Source organism: Sorex araneus, chromosome 3, assembly GCF_027595985.1.
Source record: "Sorex araneus isolate mSorAra2 chromosome 3, mSorAra2.pri, whole genome shotgun sequence".
Classification (NCBI taxonomy): domain Eukaryota; kingdom Metazoa; phylum Chordata; class Mammalia; order Eulipotyphla; family Soricidae; genus Sorex; species Sorex araneus.
In genome coordinates this window covers 220,660,339-220,679,434 of record NC_073304.1, presented here as the reverse complement: position 1 = coordinate 220,679,434, position 19,096 = coordinate 220,660,339, and the positions used below count along the sequence as shown (strand labels likewise).

At 45.2% G+C, this 19,096-nt stretch overlaps 1 protein-coding gene across 1 annotated transcript; it reads right to left on the bottom strand.

The window, feature by feature from the left end:
- Window positions 1–1,676: 1,676 nt before the first annotated feature.
- LOC129403532 (RAD52 motif-containing protein 1-like) lies at window positions 1,677–18,483 on the bottom strand. Its single transcript, XM_055132259.1, has 9 exons — window positions 18,428–18,483; window positions 10,685–10,807; window positions 10,282–10,381; window positions 8,935–9,018; window positions 7,789–7,908; window positions 7,205–7,376; window positions 6,896–6,908; window positions 4,727–4,806; window positions 1,677–1,741 (listed from the first exon to the last, which is right to left on the bottom strand). Exons 1-9 carry the CDS (start codon window positions 18,481–18,483, stop codon window positions 1,677–1,679), a joined length of 813 nt encoding a protein of 270 aa, XP_054988234.1.
- Window positions 18,484–19,096: the final 613 nt, after the last annotated feature.

Genomic DNA, 19,096 nt, shown 5'->3' with positions numbered 1-19,096 from the left:
TAAACTCTCAGTATCTCTGATTAATACTCTCCTAGAGAGGGGATAGCATGGAACCACTGACCCAAAATTTTCTGAAGGAGGGCTCTGGGGCCATAAACAGTTTATTCTGGGAGACCGACCTTAAACTGAATGAACAGTCATATACACTCCTTTACACTGGCCTGGGGCAAATCCCCCTTTCTTGCATGGAGCTCAACATTAATTCATAGAGAAAAAGTAGCAAGCCCCTTTCTAGAGGGCTGCCTGCCTTTCTAGCACTCTTGGAGAGACCACTGAAGAGCTTAATGTCAGAATGTAACGGCTCTCTTGCAATACTGTGACTAGCACCCATTTAACTTTCTTCACAGTCTTTCTTCTCATGGATTTCAGTTCTTAGTATCTCACACTTCTAGAATATACATTCCATGAGAAGGGGCTTCCTCCCAGTGTCTAGTTGAGTAGAGAGCTTTGAATGGAGTTGGTTCCAAGAGAGTCCTCATTTAGGGGTGGATGTTAGTTTTCTGAATTCTTTGGCATTACTACTAAATGTCTTCTCACGTTTCATAGTAAGGTGGACGTTTTTGTTTGTTTGGGGGCCACACCTGGAGGTGTTTGAGGTTGCTCCTGGCAGTGCTCCGGAGGCCATGCAGTGGCAGGTATCAAACCCAGGTCTCCCTCACGCACAGTCCATGCTCCAGCCTGAATAACTATGTCTCAGCCTCCTGAGCTAGTCTTGTTAAGATCCAAGTACAGGTGTTTGAAGTTTTCTTGATGTGTTTGTTTTAAACTATTTGAAAAATTATTTTGCACAACTAGATCAAGAGTTCAAAAGACTGAGCACATGCTTTGCAGGAGAAAGGTTTGAATTTGCTTCCTACCATCACCTGGTCCTCTGAGTACTTTGACAAGTGATTATAACAAAGAGCCAGGCCGGGTAATTTCTGATCAGTGCCAAGTGTGAGCCACGCTACCTACTCCACAAATAAAAATTATTTTACAAACAAAATAATATTTTTAAAAAGAGGAACACAACACCTTTTCTCTCCCTTTCTTTTCCTAAATTTGAAAATACATTTTCTGATTTTGAGCCACATTAATTACATATGTCCAACTCCAAATTTAATCCCAATGGTATGAAACACATTTTTCAGCCCACTCCCACCCCTCTGCACCCAGCCCCTCCTTCCGCCATCACTAGAACACACACAGTTAAATAGTGCATTTATATTTTCTCCTGGAAATTAGCAAATTAATTCCTAATTTGGAATACGGTGCACTTGTTTAAGAGAATCGTTCTTTCATAAAATGTTTCATACAAGATATATATGAGATGCTGAGCTCTAGGTATTGTATCTTACTTGAAAAAAATGTAACTTTTCAAATGCTGCAACATAATCACAATTAAGGCCAAAATCCCTAGATCCTGTTTAAGGGGATTTCAAAAAGGTATTTCTCTGACAGAACTCAGAGGGCACTTAAAACTCTCCAAATTTCAAATAAGAGTTTAGAACCAAGGGCCAGGACTTCAGGAAAACTTCAGAAATTCCCTCAAATAAAGTTTTAGAGTTCATATTTTTCTGGGGATGGTAGAATTGACTGCATATGCTAAAAACTTCCAAGGTCGGCTCATTATTTTGAATTACAGCCATCCTCTGTATGTCATCCTTGTGTTTTTCTCTTCACAGACTTGAATTAAATCATGTAGTTCTGGCATCAGTGAGCTCCTCAAAAGGCCTATATTCCACAGGTATTTTACCACTTTCTGAAATAAAGTTAACAAGGATAAATTCAAAATTACTGTCTAAATTGGGTAGGGCATTTGCCTTGCACGAGGCCAACCCGGGTTCGATCCCCAGCATCCCATACGGTCCCCTGAACACCGCCAGGAGTAATTCCTGAGTGCAGAGCCAGGAGTAACCCCTGTGCATTGCCAGGTGTGACCCAAAAAGCAAAAAAAGAAAAATTACTGTCTAAAATGTTATTTCTATAAAGGCAGTATACAATGATGCTGGTGTGTACTCCCGTTATACATCCAATAATTTTATTTTTAAAGCATAAAATAAGAGCATTTTCCTTTTCTATGCAGACATTAAGTTTGGTTCTTTTTGTTTCTCTGATTTGAAGTCAGACTCGATGGTGCTCAGGGATTATACCCACTTCGTACTTGGGAGTCACTCCTAGCAATACCATGCTGAGCTGGAACTGAAACTATGCTTCCTGCATGCCAAGAATGTGCCCAGTCTGCTGAGCTATCTGTCCAACCCACTGCTTCTTTTATTTCTTTAAATTTTGGGTGTGGGGATCATATCTTCTGGTACTCAGGGGCTATTGCTGGCTCTGTGCTCCCTGGTGGTGCTAGAGGGGACCATATGCCATGGCAGGGATGTGCATGGCAGGTGCCTTGGCTCCAGTACCATCTTCTTAAGCCCCCATTGGTTCTTAAATGTTCTTATAGTTGACAGAAATTCTACCAACTGACCAAAGAAGTCACTTTTCCTAGAAGAATTACCCAGACTGGAAGGCTGAAGTCAACTCCGGGTCTACTCGTGTAAGTAAATAAGGTCTCTGACAACTTAAAATTTCTGTCTCTAAGACTGCAGGGCTATAGAGCAAGGAGAGCAATTCTGTTTGTGGATTCTCTACTGATTCTTCAGTTTCCTTCTGGCGCAGCCGGCAATATTCATAACACTATTAAATTTCATAAGAGGAGAAAATTTTAAAATCTTAAATAGTATGGCCATTATTTGTTTTTGTTTGGGATCACACCCAGCAGTGTTTAGAGTCTTCTCCCGAGCTGGGTACTTGGGGGTGCTCCTGGATACCCATGTGTTGCCAGGAATCCAACCTTGGCCTTCCACATGCACAGCATGTGCACTACGTCTCTCAGCTGTTTCCTGGCCCCAGCAGAATCACAGTGAAGATTCACAATACATAGTTGGTTGTCATATAAAATCACAACCACTCAATATGTCAGTGCTGAAAACCAACCCTGAACTGATGCCAGTTGAGTTTCCTGTTCAGTAGGAAAACAGTAGCAATAATTAGAATATTTTCTCTGTTACTAAATTCTAGGTAAGTTTTTTAAATATTATTTGTTAATTTTTATTATTTGATGTCTTTATTTTCTTGTTTTTAATGAATCACTGTGAGGTACAACAGTTACAGACGAACAAACTTTCATGCTTACGTTTCAGCCATAGAATGACTGAGTACCCATTCCTCCACCAGTGCCCATCCTCCACTGCCAATGTTCCCAGTATCCCTCCATGACCCCCCTCCTCCCACTCTGTGGTAGGTACATTCCCTTTTACTCTCTTCCTTTGGGTATTGTGGTTAGCAATATAGGCATTAAGTGGCCATCATGTTTGGTCTGTAGTCTACCTCCAGCACACATCTCCCATCCCAAATGGGCCCTCCAAGCACTCTTGACTTGGTGGTCCCTTCTCTATCTGAGCTGTCTCACATGCACCAGCATGTGAGGCTAGCATCCAAGCTGTGGAACAATCCTCCTGGTCTCATTCTCTACTATCCTTGGGTGCTAGTCTCCCACTGTTACTTTATATTCCACAAATGTAACCGTTAAGTATTTACTTTTACAATATTGCCCATAAGGTCAGCTAAATTAAAAGTATATTTTTTCAGAAAACTGTAGCTTAGAAATACCTTCACATATCTGTTTAGAAGACCTACAGTTACATTTAAAAACTGAGACAGAGGGGCCAGAGTAATATTACAGTGGATAGTACATTCGCCCTGCATGAAGCCAACCCAGGTTGAGTGCCGGAATCCCATGTGGTTCCCCAAGTCCTGCTAGCAGTGGTCCCTGAACACAGAGCCAGGAGTCAGCCCTAAGCATCAGCAGGTGTGGCCCAAAACCCAGAAAAGTAAGGAGCCCTGGAGTACTGTCATCCCGTTGTTCATCGATTTGCTTGAGCAGGCACCAGTAACATCTCCATTGTGAGATTTGTTGTTACTGTTTTTGGCATATCGAATATGCCACGGGTAGCTTGCCAGGCTCTGCTGTGCGGGCAGGATACTCTCAGTAGCTCACTGGGCTCTCCGAGAGGGACAGTGGAATAGAACCTGGGTCGGCCTCATGCAAGGGAAGCACCCTACCCGCTGTGCTATTGCTCCAGTCCAAAGGCAGAAAAATGAACAGAGCTAGTACTTAAACAGGAGTCTGAAGTTTATAACCACTATACTATTATGTTTTATTGACTAACAATTGAGAAAGAAGAATTGGATCAAATACTCTACAATCTAAACTATCCTATATTTATACATTGGGGGTAATATTTACTGTAATTATTTTTCACAGGTTCCACAAAGAACAAATTTGAGACTTCTGAAAAGCATCTAGTGAATAAAAGAATAGGAAGTAGTACTATTTCCATTATTTTCAATATAGGGCTGGAGCAATAGCAAAGCAGGTAGGGCATTTGCCTTGCACACGGCCAACCTGGGTTCGATTATTCCTTCCCTCTCAGAGAGCCCGGCAAGCTACCGAGAGTATCTGAACCACACGGCAGAGCCTGGCAAGCTAACCATGGCGCATTCAATATGCCAAAAACAGTAACAACAAATCTCAAAATGGAGATGTTACTGGTGCGTGCTTGAGCAAATCGATGAACAATGGGATGACAGTGCCATAGTGCATTTTCAATAAAATTGACTTCTCAAATTCGATTTATTTGCTCTTCAAATAAGAAAACTGCAGTACTTCAAGGACAACTGAGAAAAGTCTTACCTAAAACCACAATGAGCAGTTTCTGAAATGCATCTGACACAGCCTTTTGAATAGCAAACTTCTGAGTCGTAATTATGATCCTAAATCCAACCAAAACAAATAGATTTACAATGCCAATCTGTATTCACTGACTTAAATGAAGTCTAAAAAGAGAACTGGAGATGAAGCAATACTACAGGAGGTATGGACTCTGCCTTGTATGCAGCGGACCCATGTTCGATCCCCGGAATCACATTTGGTTTCCCCTGCACTGCCAAAAGTAATTTCTGAGTGCAGAGCCAGGACTGCCAAAAGTAATTTCTGAGTTCGGAGCCAGGAGTAACCCCTGAGCATTGCTGGGTGTGACCCAAAACTTTTTAAAAATTAAAAATAAATAAATCACTCTATCACTGTATCACTCTCATCCCTTTGCTCATTGATTTGCTCCAGCGGGCACCAGTAATGTCTCCATTTTGAGACTTGTTACAGTTTTTGGCATATTGAATATACCACTGGTAGCGTGCCAGGCTCTGCTGTGAGGGAAATAAATAAATAAATAAATAGATAGATAGATAGATAGACAGATAAATAAATAAATAAATAAATAAATAAATAAATAAATAAATAAATAAAAAGAGAACTACATCATGATCTTAGTGAGTAAGGGAAGGCACCACACAATGTTAGGGTCGAGCAGATCTCTGCCAGGGAGAGGCGTGAAGGAACAAAACTGAAACTGCTCTTTCTGCAACAGCAAGGGGATTTATTCAGGCCAACGCGCTGGGGCTCTCCCTCTGCTTTCACTCCTACGCAGAGGAGGGTTAGAGAGAGAGAGAAAGAGAGCCCCGTATACAGAGTTCAGACTCTTTTTATACACCTTAGTAAATAAGATTACTTTGATCATTATTCTCATTTTTCCCATTTTTCCAAGGTAACTTTGATCAACATCTTCATTTTTCCCAGGTCACTTAGATCAACATCCTCATTTTTTGGGATCAAGGGACATTCTGCTTTGCTAGAGAAAATTTCGCCATATGTCCGTGCCTTTCCTGGACATTACCAGGCGTCTGGGCAGTTTCATTTCCTGAAACAGGTCCTTGTTTTGTGTAGCTTAGGTCATACTGCAAGGTATTGTTTTACAGAGAGTGATCAAGTAAGTTAGCAAGTTACAGAAGGCAATTTAGCAAGTTACAGAAAGCAATCAAGCAAGTTAGCAAAACATTAACCCTATCCTTTGCTGCTACATGGCCCAAACCGCTCAACAAGGCTATGTCTCAAAGGCTCTGTGGTAGGTATATTCTGTCAGGGCTATTACCATACATTTTTGCTGTCTGATGTATTCTGTACATTCCTGAATAAGTGAACTAGATGGGAGAAATCAGTCAAGATCATGGCACAGAGCTCACACTGATTATGTATTTCAAATAGGCAAAGTGAAGCTAGACACCTACAGATTACACTACTATAAACTAGGAAGTTGACATGCCTCGCATCACTAATATTCCAAGAGCAGTACACCACAGTTGATGGGGTTTGAAGTAGGAGGCAACCAATCTTAGAGGGAAATACATTTTTACAGAGGGAAATACATTTTACATTTTACACAAGGCTCAACCTTTAATAAGAGATTATCAATAATCTCTTATTGTAGGGCTTAATGGTCCCTGAGGGAAATACAGCAATCTTCACATACTTTCCTCTAAGGAAACTTTTTTGGAGCATATTCAACAGTTGATTCAGAGCAAACAATACAAAATAAATTCTTTCTTTCTGCTTTGGGGCTGGAGTTCGGGATCGGGATGGAAACACCCAAAATAAGGTGGTAGGAAGGAGCTTGAGAAAGGGTTGGTAGTGGCATAGATGAGCTGGTCTCTCCCTAAGATCCACCTACAAGAGTCTGTTCCAGTTCTTTCACTAACAGCCCTGCCTTTGACTGAATACCCTAAGCCTACGTGCCACAGATTCTGGGGGAAAAAAACATTTATATTAGTTTATTTCGTTATCTAGATGAAGAATTTGCTGGGATAACAGAAGATTACACATGATCTATACTTGAAAGATACTTTGGAACAAAGAAGATTATTACTCCAAATAGGAGAAACACTGTTCCCATCTCCATACCCCTAAGCTTCTTGGTAGGAAGACAGCTCTAAAATTGTGAAGTTCAAGGTTCTGTCAGAGTGACAGAACAGCAGGTAGGGCACTTGCCAACCCAGGCTTGATCTCCAGCATTCCACAGAGTCCTCTGAGCACCTCCAGGAGTGATTTCGAGTGCTGAGCAAGGAGTATCATCAGGTGTCCCTAGCACCTCCCCTCCCAAAAAACAACAAATGGTTCTGTGGTTACTACCTAAGATTTGAACAAGTATTGTTAAAAACATCTGCCCAAGGCTTTAGCAGCTTAGCAAGGAAAGGGCTTTTTCTGATGTCTGAAAATGTGATGAGAGAGAGAGAGAGAGAGAGAATGAATTCTTACCCACACCCCCATTCCAGTCCCCACAGAGACCTTCCAGTTTATCCAAAATCTCCTTGGCTATGCCAACTCCAGGGCTCTTGCAATCAAAGGGTGACAATACCACCTCTAAAGCACAGAAGATCTTCATGCTTTGCTTCTGAAGTGGTGCCACAATATCTTCATTTTCCCTTTCTTCGAGGTCAGAAAGATCCTGAAGCTGGATTTTAGATTGAAGGTCCTTCTGGACATCTCAATGTAGACTTTAAAATGTTTAATTAGAAATAAAAATGAAACTCCAGCAATCCAGGCTAACACTTGAAGTAACCTGTGACTTCAACATTAAGCAAAACTTCCTATGAACTACACCAACCATGCACATGCAGAGCACACAAGTGTTGTAGAATATGGACAACACCGTCAATTCACTGAGATCTTTACTGATTCTGGGGTGTGACCGAGGCTCAGACACTTTCACTTAGACAACTCTCATCTGCCAGATCTGTCGGTCCACAGGGCCTGCTGGGGTCACAACCCACAGTGCTGTGGAGTCGTGCAGTACTCAGGACAAAAGCCAGGGCCTTGAACACGGTGGGCACAGGCTCTGCACTTGAACTCTCTCCACTTCCTACCCTGACAATCCTTTCAGACCATCCATTGAAACCAAAATAGTAGCTTGCCAGTTCCTGGCATTGGGAGCTGTTTAGGGCAAGGGCACGATGTTGAACTGCTTTATGTCTGCTGAGACAAACCTAACGACATAAGACACATGCTCGAGGATAGGAACAAATTGCCACAGAGATCTAATTCAGCCGACCCAAGACTTCTCAACACAAGTTTCATAAGATGGCTGTGAAGAGCAAATTGTACAAACTTTGGTGGTTGCTCTTGTTTCAGACCCATACTCAGCAATAATCAGTTACTTGTAGCTCTGTGCTTTGGGATCATTCCAGGTGGTGGTTGGGGCAATCATATGTGCTCCTGGGTATAGGTATGTATAGGGCATAGAGTAGGGACTGAAGCAGGCGTTGAGCCTGCAGAGGAGCAGCAGAGTCTATGTTCACCACGGAGGGGTGTTCTCATGTCTGTGAAGGCGCAGGCAAGGAGGAAAGGATGGGGAGTGGGAATGACCAGCAAGATGAGGTGTGAGAAGCCAGTTCAGGGAGCTAATCAGAGAAGGCTTAGAATTATCAAATGAAAGTTTTGTAAAAGAATAATCCTCATTCATATATTCAGAGGCATGGGAAGTGGTGGGGGCATGCACGGGAAAACAGCAGAGAGGGGGACCCCTAGGTTCTTATCCCCATCCCCTCCACACCCAACAAATGGGCCAGACAAAAGAATGGGACCAAAATGAGGCCCAAGCGAGACGGAATTCAGGAGCTGGAGACTGTGGAGCCGGGGTGCACGCAAAGGGAAGAAAGTTTACAGTGGGAAACTGGGGGTGGGCATCGGGAACGGCTGGCTTAAGACAGAGCGATGACAGTGGCCGCGAGTCCCTCCAGCCAACAGGACTGTCAAGCACACACGTGGATCTCATCAAAGTCCAGAGGAGGCTGGGAACAGGCTCTGACCCTGTCAGCGAGTCTCTTACTGCAACCAGCCCTGGCGTTTCTGCAGCAGCAGCCCTGGGGGACCGGCCGTGCTGCCCAGATTCTGGTGGACACTCTGCAAGGCTTCGGGAGGCTGTTAGGTGAGGGTGGCTAGCTGCCAGTGTAAGATGCCCCCGCCCAGCACTGCTTCCTACGGGCCCCGGCCCCCGCCAAGTGCCGACCCACCTTCAGCGGAGAAGACTGGAAGAGCAGCTGCCGGCCGCAGGCCCCTTGGGCTGAGTGAGCGGCGCGCGCAGAATAAAATGACCGCTGTGCTGCAAAAGATACAGTGACCAGAATACAAAGACTATCCACAGAATGGGAAAGGATATTTACACAATACCCATCAGATAAGGGGTTGATATCAATGGTATATAAAGCACTGGTTGAACTCTACAAGAAGAAAACATCCAACCCCATCAAAAAATGGGGCGAAGAAATGAACAGAAACTTTACCAAGGAAGAAATACGAATGGCCAAAATTGCTTTTGGCAAAAAAGTGCACATGAAAAAGTGTTCTACATCACTAAGCATCAGAGAGATGCAGATCAAAACAACCACAAGATACCACCTCACACCACAGAGACTAGCACACATCCAAAAGAACAAAAGCAACCACTGTTGGAGAGGATGTGGGGAGAAAGGGACCCTTCTACACTGCTGGTGGGAATGCCGACTCGTTCAGCACTTCTGGAAAACAATATGGACGACTCTCAAAAAATTAGAGGTTGAGCTCCCATTTGACCCAGCAATACCACTGCTGGGAATATATCCCAGAGAGGCAAAAAAGTATAATCAAAACGACATCTGCACATGTATGTTCATCGCAGCACTGTTTACAATAGCCAGAATCTGGAAAAAACCCGAATGCCCTAGAACGGATGACTGGCTGAAGAAACTTTGGTACATCCATACAATGGAATACTATGCAGCTGTTAGAAAAAAGGAGGTCATGAATTTTGTATTTAAGTGGATGGGCATGAAAAGTTTCATGCTAAGTGAAATGAGTCAGAAAGAGAAAGTCAGACATAGAAAGATTGCACTCATCTGTGGAATATAGAATAACAGAGTGAGAGACTAACACCCAAGAATTGTAGAAATAAGTACCAGGAGGTTGACTCCATGGCTTGGAGGCTGGCCTCACATTCTGGGGAAAGGGCAACTCAGAGAAGGGATCACCAACTATAATGTAGTCGAAGGCCATGTGGGGGAAGGGAGTTGCGGGCTGAATGAGGGCTAGAGACTGAGCACAGTGGCCACTCAACACCTTTATTGCAAACCACAACAGCTAATTAGAGAGAGAGAACAGAAGGGAATGCCCTGCCACAGTGGCAGGGTGGGGTGGGGGGAGATGGGATTGGGGAGGGTGGGAGGGAGGCTAGGTTTACTGGTGGTGGAGAATGGGCACTGGTGAAGGGATGGGTTCCCGAACTTTGTATGAGAGAAGCATAAGCACAAAAGTGTATAAATCTGTAACTGTACCCTCACGGTGATTCACTAATTAAAAATAAATAAATTTTAAAAAAAAATGACCGCTGCGTAAAAACCCGGCGGGGCGGCCGCAGCATTGGCGAAGACGCGCACCGCGTACAGGAGGCCAAAGCGGGAGAAGGCTGAGGACAGAGAACGATGCGGGGCCGCTGAGGTCACCCACCGCAGAGTGCGCGGCCGAGGCCCACCCTCCCCGCACACGCCCCGGCCCCGCGCGGGGGGCCACATCCCCAGCACGCTGCACTCTGCAAGCCCCGGCTGCAGCAGCGTCGCACGGCCACTGCCACGGGGCCCGAGGTGCAGCAGGAGAAAGTGTCGCGGCGAGCTGACAGCCACGGTTCCCTTGGCACAGTGCAGGGCTCGGGGCCACGGTCGGTAGGAAGTCAGGGCTCGAGGCGCCTTTCCCGAAACACCCCGTCCTGCCCTCCGGACCCAGCTCACATGCAAGGCTTTGACCTTGGGGTCAGGGCTCAGCTCCCACACCAACAGGGTTTTGTCACTCTCGCTGGGAACCGTGAAAGGTACCACCTCAGCCCTCCTCGGCTTCACTGCATCTGCGCGCCCCAGGCTAAAGGTAAGAATAGCGTTCGGTGCACCCCCAGTCTAGAAAGTGAGTGGGAGAACAGGATTTTTAGTGTGCTGGGGATTAGAATCCTAACAGCATTCCCCCGCTAAGATGGGGCAGATTCTGGGCCTTCCCAACATCTTTCATATTTTCTCGAGCCAGACTGAACAGGGCAGACCATTTATGGATTTGATTCCATTTTTCTCCCGCAGAACAGGAGACCCAGAACTCTGCATTTCCAGAGACCAACTCCGGTCCTGCTTTAAAGTAGTTTATAAGGTTAACCCGTGGTTCCCAGATGAAGGAACTCTAGAAACCAAGACTTGGAAAAAAGTTAAGAATAATGCCTACAAGGCATCTAAGGAAGGGACTAAGATCCCCGTGGGATTCTGGATTACATGGGAGATTGTTAATTCTATTCTCCTGTTTTTGAAAAGTACAATTGATGTGGAGGAGAATATTATAAATAATACGACCTCAGCTCCTTCCACACCTAAGTCTCGAAAGGGTTTTCATAGTAAAAATATTTCTGAGGCTGGTGAATATAGTTCTACTTCCAGTGCATCAGATGAAAGTGATGCGGGTTATGAGTCTGCTACCACTTACTCAGATTCTGAGTCCGAGAGGGACTCCAGACCACTTGGGACATGCTCCCAATCGCCCAGTCCAGGCAGAGAAGCAGCAGCATCCATCTTATCGCAGGTTAAGGATGGATTCTCTCAGTCATTTCAAAAAGGCCTGTGTCTCATATGGGCCTACATCTTCATACTGTAGGGAGTATCTTACAGACTGGAGCAAAAAGACCTACTGAGTATCTCAAGATTTTCATGTGGTTGCTAAGACTTGCTTAACCCCTTCTCAGTACTTGGAGTGGAGAATGTGGCTCAGTGATGAGGCCAAGGCAAAGCTTCAAGGCCTAGGCCATGCTGGACAAAACTTTTCAGGAATTAAGTTGATTGATGAGATGTTAATTGGTAAAGGGAAATGGCGTGACCCAGAATGGCAAGTCACCTTGCCGTGTGCTGTTTTTGCTCATATCCATGATGCAGCCCTGCGTGCATGGGAGAAGGCTGATGCAGATACCGATTTTATTTTTTTTGCTTTTTGGGTCACATCCAGCAATGCTCAGGGGTCACTCCTGGCTCTGCACTCAGGAATTACCCCTGGCCGTGCTCAGGGGACCATATGCGATGCTGGGAATCGAACCTGGGTCAGCCGCATGCAAGGCAAACGCCCTGCCCACTGTGCTATCACTCCAGCCCCAGATGCAGAATTTAAGGGAAGTTTTACAAAGATTTTCCAGAGAGCCTCAGAACCTTATGCAGATTTCATAGGAAGGTTGATGAAAGCCATTGAAATGCAGGTTAAGGACAAGGAAACTCAGGAGCTGTTACTAAACTATAGGACTTTGTTGGTTTTTTTTTTTTTTTTTTTTTTGGTTTTTGGGTCACACCCGGCGATGCACAGGGGTTACTCCTGGCTCATGCACTCAGGAATTACTCCTGGCGGTGCTCGGGGGACCATATGGGATGCTGGGATTCGAACCCGGGTCGGCCGCGTGCAAGGCAAGCGCCCTACCCACTGTGCTATTGCTCCAGCCCCTAAACTATAGGCCTTTGAAAATGCCAGTGAGGATCACCAGGCTGTTCTGCGCCCTATTAAGGAGAAGGAAGACATAATGGGATACTTGAAAGCATGCTGGAATGTTGGTTCTGTTAAACATATGGTGCAGGTCTATGCCTTACAGAGACAAGCTCAGAAAAAAAATGTTTTAATTGTGGAAAACCAGGCCACTTTTGTAAAGATTGCAGAACGCCCCCCATCCGTGCTACTGTGAGAGCACGTCCTGGGCCCTGTCCCCGGTGTAAGAGGGGAAATCATTGGGCCAGAGATTGTCGCTTTAATTTTGATGCAGTGGGTGACCCCAACTCGGGACACCTGCAAGGGGGCCAGAGTCAGGCCCCACAAAATCTGGGAATGTTCTCAGTTTCAGCCCCTCTTCCCAGTGTGGAGTTTCAGAGCTCCAATCAGTATAATTGCTGCAGCCAGTGACGGCAGGAAGCGCAGCGTTGGATATTTCCTGCCCCAGTACAGTTACTACAACCCCTTTTCAATAAGCCCACCACCTCTGCATTTTCAGTGGACATATGGAATGTTAAATCAAATACAAAAAGGAGGTATTTTCTCAATTGAATGTAGCAGGAAAACTTCTCATTCAAGGAAAAGGCTATGCTTTTGTTTCAACAGATGATAACCCCACTGAGAAACTTTGGATCCCATTATGTTTCATCAGAAGTAGAATTCATCCACCTGATTTGGATCTCAGACCTCCAGAGACTCACAACCCTTCAAATTCCAGCTCCAAGCTGGAAATCACAAGGAAAGAAGATGAGCCAGCGTCAGAGGACCTGAAGAAAAGGCCTCTTACTCCTTTAAAATAACATGAGATCACATTAAGAGCATCTCTTATACCCTCTTTTACAGGTTATGGATTGGACAATGCCACACCAAGTATCCTGAATTAACAGTATTTTACTTTTACTCTTTCCTTGGAATTCACAGTTTCCTGAAGGAGAAAGGAATGGCTTTTAACAGGAACACCTTTTCATTTCTCTCTAGGATATCCATTTGTATTGGAGCTTCCCTCTGACTCTTTCTATTCACAGGCATGGAGACCAAACCTCAACTGTCAAAGCCTCTGATAACTTTAAAAAAGTGTTTTTTCTCAGACATAAGCTAGGTTGCACCTCTAGGACTACCGAGGAACCTGACCAAAGAATGGCTGCATTCCCCTGCTGAAGTTCTCCTGCCAGGAGTTGTGATGCTCCTGTTCCAGTGCTCCCTGACTGATTCCTGAAATTTATCAGACTCCTAATAGCTGCTCCCCTGAGACTCATTGCTGCAACTACTACTGATGCTGTTATAGGAACAACTCTTCAATTTTGATCCAGACACTTCATTTCTTCAAAATGGGACTAAATGACTTATCATTGGTGACTCTTATCAGCACTGGAAAGTGCAGGACAATTGGACGCTTTACTACAAGCACTGCTCTGGGCCCAGGGTTGGACTGAAATCGTAGTACAACTAATAAGATTGTACTGTGATTTGGAATTATGTTGTGATTTGGAATTGTTCCTTATTCAAATTTTTGTGTTTTTGTAAAAGAAAAAGGGGGATATGTAGGATAACATAGTCTCAGGTAGTTTAGGTTTATTAGGTTACTCTCATCACAGTGCTCCCATTCCTCTGTGTTTATTTATAACTTCTTTCTTTGTGTTCTGTTGACTTGTAAATATTGTTTTTCTCTTCTTGAGTCCTTTGCATAATTTATTCAGAGCCATGTCCTTTTGCATGGACACAGGAAGACTTAGCAAATGCTATGCTTTTGTAACCTGGGAGTCATTTGACTCTACATATTTTCCTCCTGGGCATCTGTTCTCTGACCTAAGCCTCAGCTGCCCTTACTTCCTAGCACCCCCAAAAGCAAGGTCCCTACGAGGGACGGGATGGACCCAGGGCAAGCAGTGAGTTGTGTGCTACCCTGGTATCGGGATGGGCCTGGCTAAAGTGCCCAATGCTTAACTATAAGTGAAGAGCTTGGTCATGGACAAATGCTGTTATGATCCGAACTGTGATAACTAGATTTGGACCCTGCTAGGGTTAGGAGTGATTAATCTAACCTGAGTGCTGTAGTCTGAGTCTGTGGCAAGATGTTGCCAGGAGAGCTGCCTTGCAAGCCTCAGTGTATCTCTTGCTATGTCCATACAAAAATAACTAGTATTAAGACGTGAATAAGTTCTTGGAGGAAGGAAAGGAGAAAAACACCTTAAGAGGTATTTTGCCTGCTGACAGTGGGGAAGGGCTTTGGAATGACCTTAGGTAGTATTGGCTTTGAACCTGAGAGCCCTCAGGAAGGGCTTTCTTATGTTGACTTTGCTACCTGGCTGTGTGTAGCCTAGGGGCAAAGGGAGAGAGAAAAAGAAGAGATGATAGAGGCTGCAGTAGATCCAGAGAGAGGGCAGAGCTAGGAGTGCAGGAGATGAGAAAGATGGAAGATTGAATAAACGGTAACTGATCGGCAACCAGCTTGGTCCTCCTTCTTCCTTCGCCTGTCCTTGGCCAACAGCCGTCCCGATCCAGCCCATACACAGCGGTTCCAGAGCACCAAATGCGGGCGGTGAGACAGAGCCTCCCTGAGAGCCCGTGAGTGCACATGCCCTTCAGCTTGCTCAGTTTTTTACACTTGAAAAAAGGATAATATAATCAGGGGTCAGAGCAATAGTACAGCAGGGAGAGTTAATTTATTTGCCTTGCATGCAGCTGATCAGATTCAATCCCTAGCATCCCATATGGTCTCCTGAGGACCACCAGGAGTAATTCCTGAGTGCAGAGCTAGAAGAAACCCCTGAGCATTGCCAGGTTTGGCCCCTCCCAAAAAACATAAAGGATAATATAACCAATGTTCTTCTTTTCTAAGACAAAAACTGATTGCATTAGTCAAGTGGGACTTCTCTACAATGCTAATAATTGTTTTATAGAGAAGAATTATAAAAATAATTAATTCCCTTCAGTCTAAAGTTGCTTTACAAATGGAAAATCTTTAATCGTGGTCTTAATTTTATTCTTGTTTTTTCTGTTCTGGAAACCTAGAAGTCTAGTGTATAAAAAGAAAAAGAAAAAGAAAAGGCGCGCGGGCGGGCGAGGCAGGCGAAGGAAGGAAGAAGGCCAAGCTGGTTGCTCGATCGGTTTATTTCATGTCCATCTCCATTCTCCTCTGATTCTCCTCCTGCTTCTTTCTCCCCCATCCTACTTCATTCTCTCTCTCTCTGCCTCTCTCCCGGCTCTCGGTCTCTCTCTCGATCTGTGGATCTGGCCCCGTGGATCTGGCCCCGGTGGATCTGGCTCCCATGGATCTGGCCCCGGTGGATCTGGCGCCGTGGATCTGGCTCCGTGGATCTGGGCCCCAACCCACTCTTACAGCCTAGTTAAATCTCCACAGCATGAGGGGGTTGGGGCATACACCTAGGTGTGGTCAGCAATAGGGTAAGGTTCTTTTCCCTCAGGGGATGCTTCTCCTAGGACTTAATTCTCTTTCAGCAGGAGGATCCACCCAAGGGCAGAGTCCCATGAATGTGTTTCTCTTCTCCTCAGCCAGCAAACATATAAGAATTCATAATATTAATTATTTTGTATGGACACAATAAGAGATGCATTAAAGCTTATAGAATTGCTCTCCTGGGGCCATCTCAATCTCAGACTATAGTGCTCAGGCCAGATCAGTCTTTCCTATCCCTGGCAGGGTCCCAGTCTCATAATTACTATTGGATCATGACAGCATTTATCTATGATCAAGCTCTTAACTTATAGTTAAGAATTAGGCACTTTGGCCAGGCCCATCTCGATGCCAGGGTAGCACATAACTCACCGCTTGCCCTGGATCCTTCCCGTCCCACGTCGGGGACCCTACTTTGGGGTGCTAGGAACTGAGGGCAACTGAGGCTTAAGTGGAGAAAGCAGATGCCCAGGAGGGAATATCGAGGCCAATTAAGTCTTAAGTTATAAAAACATAATATTGTCTTCTTGTGTCTATACAAAAAAGACATAGCTTTAAAGTAAATTATTCAAAAGGCATAAAGAGGAGAGAAAGGCAATGTTATAATATTCAGTGTCCTAGGAAGTTCTGACCTTACCAATTAACAGAGTTTGATTAAGGGAAGAGCAGATAAACTGGTAGAATTGGTTACAGATAAACAAAGGAATGGGAGTGACTCGGGAGCACTTTGATGAGTGTGACTGATAAACCTAAGCTCCTAGTGGCAAGGGGGAAAGGACAAACCAATGATATCCAACAGTCTAGAAACTACCACATCATCATTTCTCATTTTATGGCTGCTGCAGTTAAAATTCAAAAGTAGGAACATGAGTGATTCAAGGCACATCCCAGTTTTATCAGGATTGATGGCTGCTACCTGTAGGACATGCCTCCATCAGTCCCTTTTCTGCAAATTGCCCTGTATTGTCCTTAAGCAGGTTTTATTCCATATTGGCACCTCCTAAGAAAATGAAATCAACAGTGGTAGGGGGCTTGCCTTGCATGTGACTGGCCTGGTTCGTTCCCCGGCATCCCATATGGTCTCCTGAGCACTGCCAGGAGTGATTCCTGAGTGCACAGACAAGAGTAACCCAACCCCTGAACATCACTGGGTGTGGTGCAAAAACAAAAAAATTAGATCCGGGGCTGGAGTGATAGCACAGAGGGTAGGGTGTTTGCCTTGCACGCGGCCGACCCGGGTTCAAATCCCAGCATCCCATATGGTCCCCTGAGTACCACCGGGAGTGATCCCTGAGTGCAGAACCAGGAGTAACCCCTGAGCATCGCTGGGTGTGACCCAAAAAGCAAGAAAAAAATAGATCCTGGGTAAGATAGATAGGACAGAGGGTAAAGTGCTTGCCTCGCATGTGGCCAACCCAACTCTGATACTTGGAAGAGTATGTAAAATATAAAGGAACATGTTGGAAGCCCCCCACCCTCATCTTTTTAGAAAGGATCATCCCTAATCATTAATGTTCCTGTTTTTGGTTGATGACTGGGAGTGTATCCTCAGCACTCCAAGGGGTCACTCCTGAGCAAGACATTCAGGAATAGCCCCAGACACTTGGGTGTGGTGCCAAATACCCCTGCCTCAAACAAAACAGAGATATAGATTCCATCCAGCACCTTTTTTTTTTTTTTTTTTTTTTGCTTTTTTTGTGTCACACCTGGTGATGCACAGGAATTACTCCTGGCTCATGCACTCAGGAATTAGTCCTGGCAGCGTTCAGTGGACCATATGGGATGCTGGGAATCAAACCTGGGTAGGCCGCGTGCAAGGCAAACACCCTTTTTGCTGTGCTATAGCTTCAGCCCCATCCAGGACTTTGTAAAGATGATCTGAATTCTAGTTCATTCTTTCAGAACAGGCTGAAATCTTTGGCATTCTGACACACTTCCTCCACCCACCACTATTTTCTATGCCTCAATCAAAACCAGATCATTAAGCTGTACCTGAGCTTTCTCTCTCCATAAAAAACGATTGGCTTTGGATATGTTACCTGGAGCCTGATATTGTTTCAAACCAGTAATTAGAGTTCATTGCCTCTCCCAACACCCTGTGAAACTGTTCACACAGGTCTCCACTTCACCATGAACATTCGCGGACAATAGGTGTTATCTTCCTTTTAGTACCCTGAGCGCCCCGATTGCCCTTGACACTCAAATTTGATCAGGAAAATGTGAACGCTTTCTTCCTACAAGGAATACTTTAATAATCCCCCAAATATAGACATTTCATCGGGGTCCCCTTGGTTTTAGGAATGACAGTCAGGAGCTAGGGGCCCTGACTTGCATGGGAATGAGGAGGCAGCCCTTGGAAACCCTGTAGTCCTGGGGCTCTGGCTCCATTTGTCTTGTGAAGGGGAAGGGAAGAAAGTGACAGAGAATGAAAGCAAAGGACAGAAGAAATGGAGAATCCCCAAGTGAGGAGCGAGAGTAGTTCTGGGAAAACTCCACAGCAGGCCGGCTTCCCCCACCTCATTCCAGGGGACACTCTGTCATCCAGGTGGAGAGTGGTCGGCCCTCACTGCGCAGCTTCCACATCAGCCTGTAGAGACAAAACACTGGTTCTGGCTTCATCCATCCTGACCCAGTGCTCTGTGAGGCCCTAGGGCCACTCCTTGGGTCTCCTTTGTGGATCTCTGCTCCGGCCTCCTGTGGCCCTTCTGATGGTTCCTGTCAATTGCCCTCATTTGTGGCCTTTGCTCTACCCCATTCAGGGGCTTCCACATTTTAAACAGTTTTCTCCCATGACAGGAATGGGCCCTGTTTGCTTGGGCTGAGAGTTACTAAAGAAAAATGTTGCCCCCACCCTTGACCCACAGACTCTCTCTCGAAAGAGTCAGTCATAAGTACCCCTGAGGTACCTGAGTTTGCCCAACACCACACAGTCACCCGGAGAGGACAGGCGCTTCTACAATTACTTTATCTGTTCACCGTGAAGGGCAGTGAAGTTCGGTAACCATGGGAACACCCGCCATGGCTGAGCTGACTGTTTGAGGGTGTCTACCTCTCTGGGGAATGGGACATTTCTTTTTCCACTGAAAATGTTGTGGCTAGCTGAGACCAGACACGATTGTTTGGTGCAAATGCTCCCGTGGCTCCAACTATGGAACCAAGAGCTGATCCAGCAGACTTTGCATCCCAGGTACTTAGGCTGGACCAAAGCCACCCTCATGGCTGCTTAAGACTTTAGT

Bases quoted from the DNA above. Each gene is read 5' to 3' on its own strand.
- LOC129403532 (XM_055132259.1), bottom strand. From the start codon at position 18,483: ATGGATGAAGCCAGAACCAGTGTTTTGTCTCTACAGGCTGATGTGGAA. The intron at 10,808-18,427 runs GTGAGGGCCGAC...TCTTACCTTTAG, and splicing joins GCTGATGTGGAAGCTGCGCA to CCTGGGGCGCGCAGATGCAG. The intron at 7,377-7,788 runs GTAGGAAGTGGA...TCTAAAATCCAG, and splicing joins GGTCTGAAAGGATTGTCAGG to CTTCAGGATCTTTCTGACCT.